The sequence below is a fragment of the Anneissia japonica genome, unplaced genomic scaffold, assembly GCF_011630105.1.
Source record: "Anneissia japonica isolate Jap-2015-1 unplaced genomic scaffold, ASM1163010v1 scaffold165731_len4125_cov184, whole genome shotgun sequence".
In the NCBI taxonomy this organism is placed as follows: domain Eukaryota; kingdom Metazoa; phylum Echinodermata; class Crinoidea; order Comatulida; family Comatulidae; genus Anneissia; species Anneissia japonica.
The window spans coordinates 1-3,579 of NW_022715192.1; the positions used below are offsets into that span (position 1 = coordinate 1).

The 3,579-nt window shown below is 34.7% G+C and overlaps 1 protein-coding gene across 1 annotated transcript; it reads left to right on the forward strand.

Moving 5' to 3' along the window:
• Positions 1–1,144: 1,144 nt before the first annotated feature.
• On the forward strand, positions 1,145–2,627 carry LOC117109194 (protein sidekick-1-like; the record flags this gene model as incomplete). The annotated part of the gene is made up of 2 exons (XM_033251450.1): positions 1,145–1,282; positions 2,473–2,627. Coding segments are annotated over 2 exons (278 nt in total), but the record flags the coding sequence as incomplete, so codon positions are not given.
• Positions 2,628–3,579: the final 952 nt, after the last annotated feature.

The window sequence follows — 3,579 nt, forward strand, 5'->3', positions numbered from 1 at the left end:
AATCAGAATAAGGCTAGGAATGGGACTTTAGCAATAATACCCAAGGGGCGGGGCTTAAAGGAAAGGTTGATTATCAATAGATATCTAATATGCCAAATATTTGTTTTATCCTGTAACTTTTTTTTGTGTGGGGGGTGGGGAGGGGGTGGGATTAATGAGCTCTCTATCTGTATTTGTTCTTTGTTTTTCTGACTAAAGCAGATTTTACACTATCAAGTTTCATGTAATTTGCCCATATAATGGGTGTGTTATGACATCATCATTCATGCCCATATATGGGCAAATCAAACGATGTTTAGTCCTGATTGATGTAGTCTACCCATATCTTCTGTGTTCCGAGTCTACTGTTTCCAATGACAGTTCCCTTGTAGGATTGAATTGGTAATTCCAACACATGATCCAAAAGAATTGTAGGATGATTGCATGCTTCTACATAATTAAAATTGTGAGAGAATAGTGAGCATCACAAGTGGTACTATATAGCTATTTCGCCATATGTGGCAAAGGCAAACCAAACCAGTCACTTATCGCAAAAATGAATTTTTAGTTAATTATACAGGATTAAACAGTAAAATGAGAGCTATAAAATGGTAAAAGTTACAAGCGTTTAAACATACAACTGTTGAAAGAACAAATATTTAAGAAATCAGCCTTAAAAATTTAAGGCAGAAACCATCAATCGTTAAAAATTGTTGTTTTAACATTGAAAATGTGGAAAATGACAGCATAGCACGGTGTATAGATATATAAAGGTTAGTTTAGTCTAATAAAATAAATTTTAAAAATCGCGACATTCCAGCATGTTTTGGTCATTACCTCTGAAACATGGTTTGCGACGAGTGACTGGTTTAGCTCGTTATTAAGTTAATTTAAAGCAAAGTAGCAAGAGGAAACTTAGTAACAAACTTTGTCTAAAACATGACACCTGTAATAGTACCGTAATCAAAAATAGCATTAGTTGTCTGTAATAGTAATCAAAATAGAATTAATTGGTTGTGCTTAGCCTTAAGCATAGTAATTATGCTATAAATATCAGTGGCTTAAAGTTTAGTTGTAAATGATTTTTATTATTTACCTTATGAAATTGTTTAATGAAAAAAAATGTATTTATTTCTTTATAATTTTATGTGATATTTCTTCACAGCTGATAATACTAAATATATAATTGATGGAAAGACAATTACTATACCAGATGCTGATCCCAATGGATCCGGAGTTTTCCAGTGTTACATATCCAATGCTTATGGAATATACATAGACCAGGCTACCTACAAGGTTACTTGTAAGTACTATAAAACAATATTGTATCTGTGGGCGTATCTCTACTGAATATCGCGAAAGAAACGGTTCTCTTATTATTGGTTGGTAATCGGATTACCAAGGTTAGGATCGCGTTGCAACTGAATTTTCCCTCCACATAAAACCATTTCTGATACTCAACATGACGTCAATATTACCCAGAATGCGATCGAAATACCGGAAGTTCACATTGACCTGTTAAAAAAGCTGGTGTATTCCAACAAGATTTCGCATGCTTCACATCGATTGAAATAATGATTCCTCCAAGTTTGAGTGATTTTTTTTGCCTACTGTCAGCTATGTTAATTTTACTTAACCAGCGAGAAACCAGAATTCCATGCAGAATGAACTGGTTTGGCATCCGTTAAGAATACGGCGGACAACAAGGAGAAAAATGTTAGCAGTTGCATTCATTGTTGACGCAACAAAATGAAGACAGTGAGAAGTCCAGGGGAAGACCATGGAGGTCGAAGACACACCTACCACCAAAAGTTGAACTAGGTCAAATTGGGCATGCTATTCATGTTGCAGCTAAAAAGTACGTCACAAGAAATGGTTTCTTTTGTGCTGGGCATGGTATTGCTTCCGCGCACCCTAAAATGAAAGGTTACTTTTTATATGGGCCCCGTTTCTACTGCCACAAAAAACCATTCTTGAAAAGAACGGCTCTTAGAAACAGTTCTTTGTAGTCAGTAAAAACAGGCCCCAACTCCCAGGGTTGGGACACCTAGTCCAACTGTGGAAGACACCTGGCCCAGCCGGGAATCACGGTAAAGTCTTGTCAGGAAAAGTTGAATTATAATCATAGTCTTATCCGTGGACAGCTGACATAAGAATGCCATTTTCAGGCATAGAGGAAAAATAACCTCCTTGGGTTAAAGACCAAGGATGATGTGGCCCATCTGTTGGGGAATTATGACCACCAAATTGGTGAAATGGCGATGCTACCACTGATCTATCTACTCACATATATTTGTGTTACTTTAATTTACTGTTTAAGTAAGTTTTAAATTAGACAATTAGAAAAGTACCAATAGCAACTTATTTCTACTTGACTAATGTAAAACAAAATTACCAACTTTTCAATTTTTCTATTATGAATTGTTGTTTTAATAAAACTTATAAACAGATAAATTTTGAATGTTGGTTTAATTGTTGAATTCTGTCTTCCAGATGTTGTACCAGATGTGACAAAAGATCCAACTGATGTCCGTGTGGTAGAAGGAATGGATGCTAGCTTCATTTGCGAGTTCGTTGGTAAACCAAATCCAGCAGTCACGTGGAAATATAAAACAAACACGGTATGTGACTAAACAAATTTAATATAGGCTTATTATGTACACTGAATTAACTGCTCTAAATTAAAGACATACAATTATCTGATAAAAGATCAGCTGATATTTAGGAGCCCTCTTTAATAAATGATGCCTTTTATTAGACTAGGTCTCATGGAGTGAAAATATTTTTTAGTCATGAAGAAAAATCTTTTTGCCATGTGATTTGAACCCAGGAAATATTAATAATCCAGGAACATATGATAACCATATATTGAAATATGATATTGTTAGCTTAATTAGTAAAGTGCTCTGATTTCAGGGGGTTTCAATATTCAATTTAACAGCTGATCAGGTGAGTTTTTACCATGTGGTGCTACAATATTTGCTACATACGTGCTACAATTGCCTAAATTTTGCCACTCATATTTCATGCACGCAGACGCCGAACACCCCTTACATGTGCATGAACATTACCATGGATACATGCAGTCGCTAGATGGCTTCAGCAAATGGGTAGAAGACTGGCTTAAGTTTAAAATGATACTCTGCATGTCAAATATACAGATTATAAATAACTGAAACTAAAAGAAAAATATTGATGAAATAATAAGCAAGTGGGAGGAGTGGCTGCTTTTTGAGTAAAGAATATATAGTACCTCCAAGTCTTAAGAGCATGCTTACAGTCCCTTGTAAAGACACTTTTTTTTTTAGGAATTACTGAAAAATCATAACCATTCACAGAGTCCTACAGTGTATAATTGTATTGTAAGATTTACTTGTAGAACATCTGTGTACCTACAGTAGATAAGAATATGTGTGCACAGATCTTTTATTAAATAACCTGTCTACATTTATAGATGTACAGTAGATCAGTTTATTGTTGATTATTATTGATTTGAAGACACTTTTTTTTTGAGGAATTACTGAAAAATCATAACAATTCACAGAGCCCTACAGTGTATAATTGTAAGATTTACTTGTAGAACATCTGTGTACCTACAGT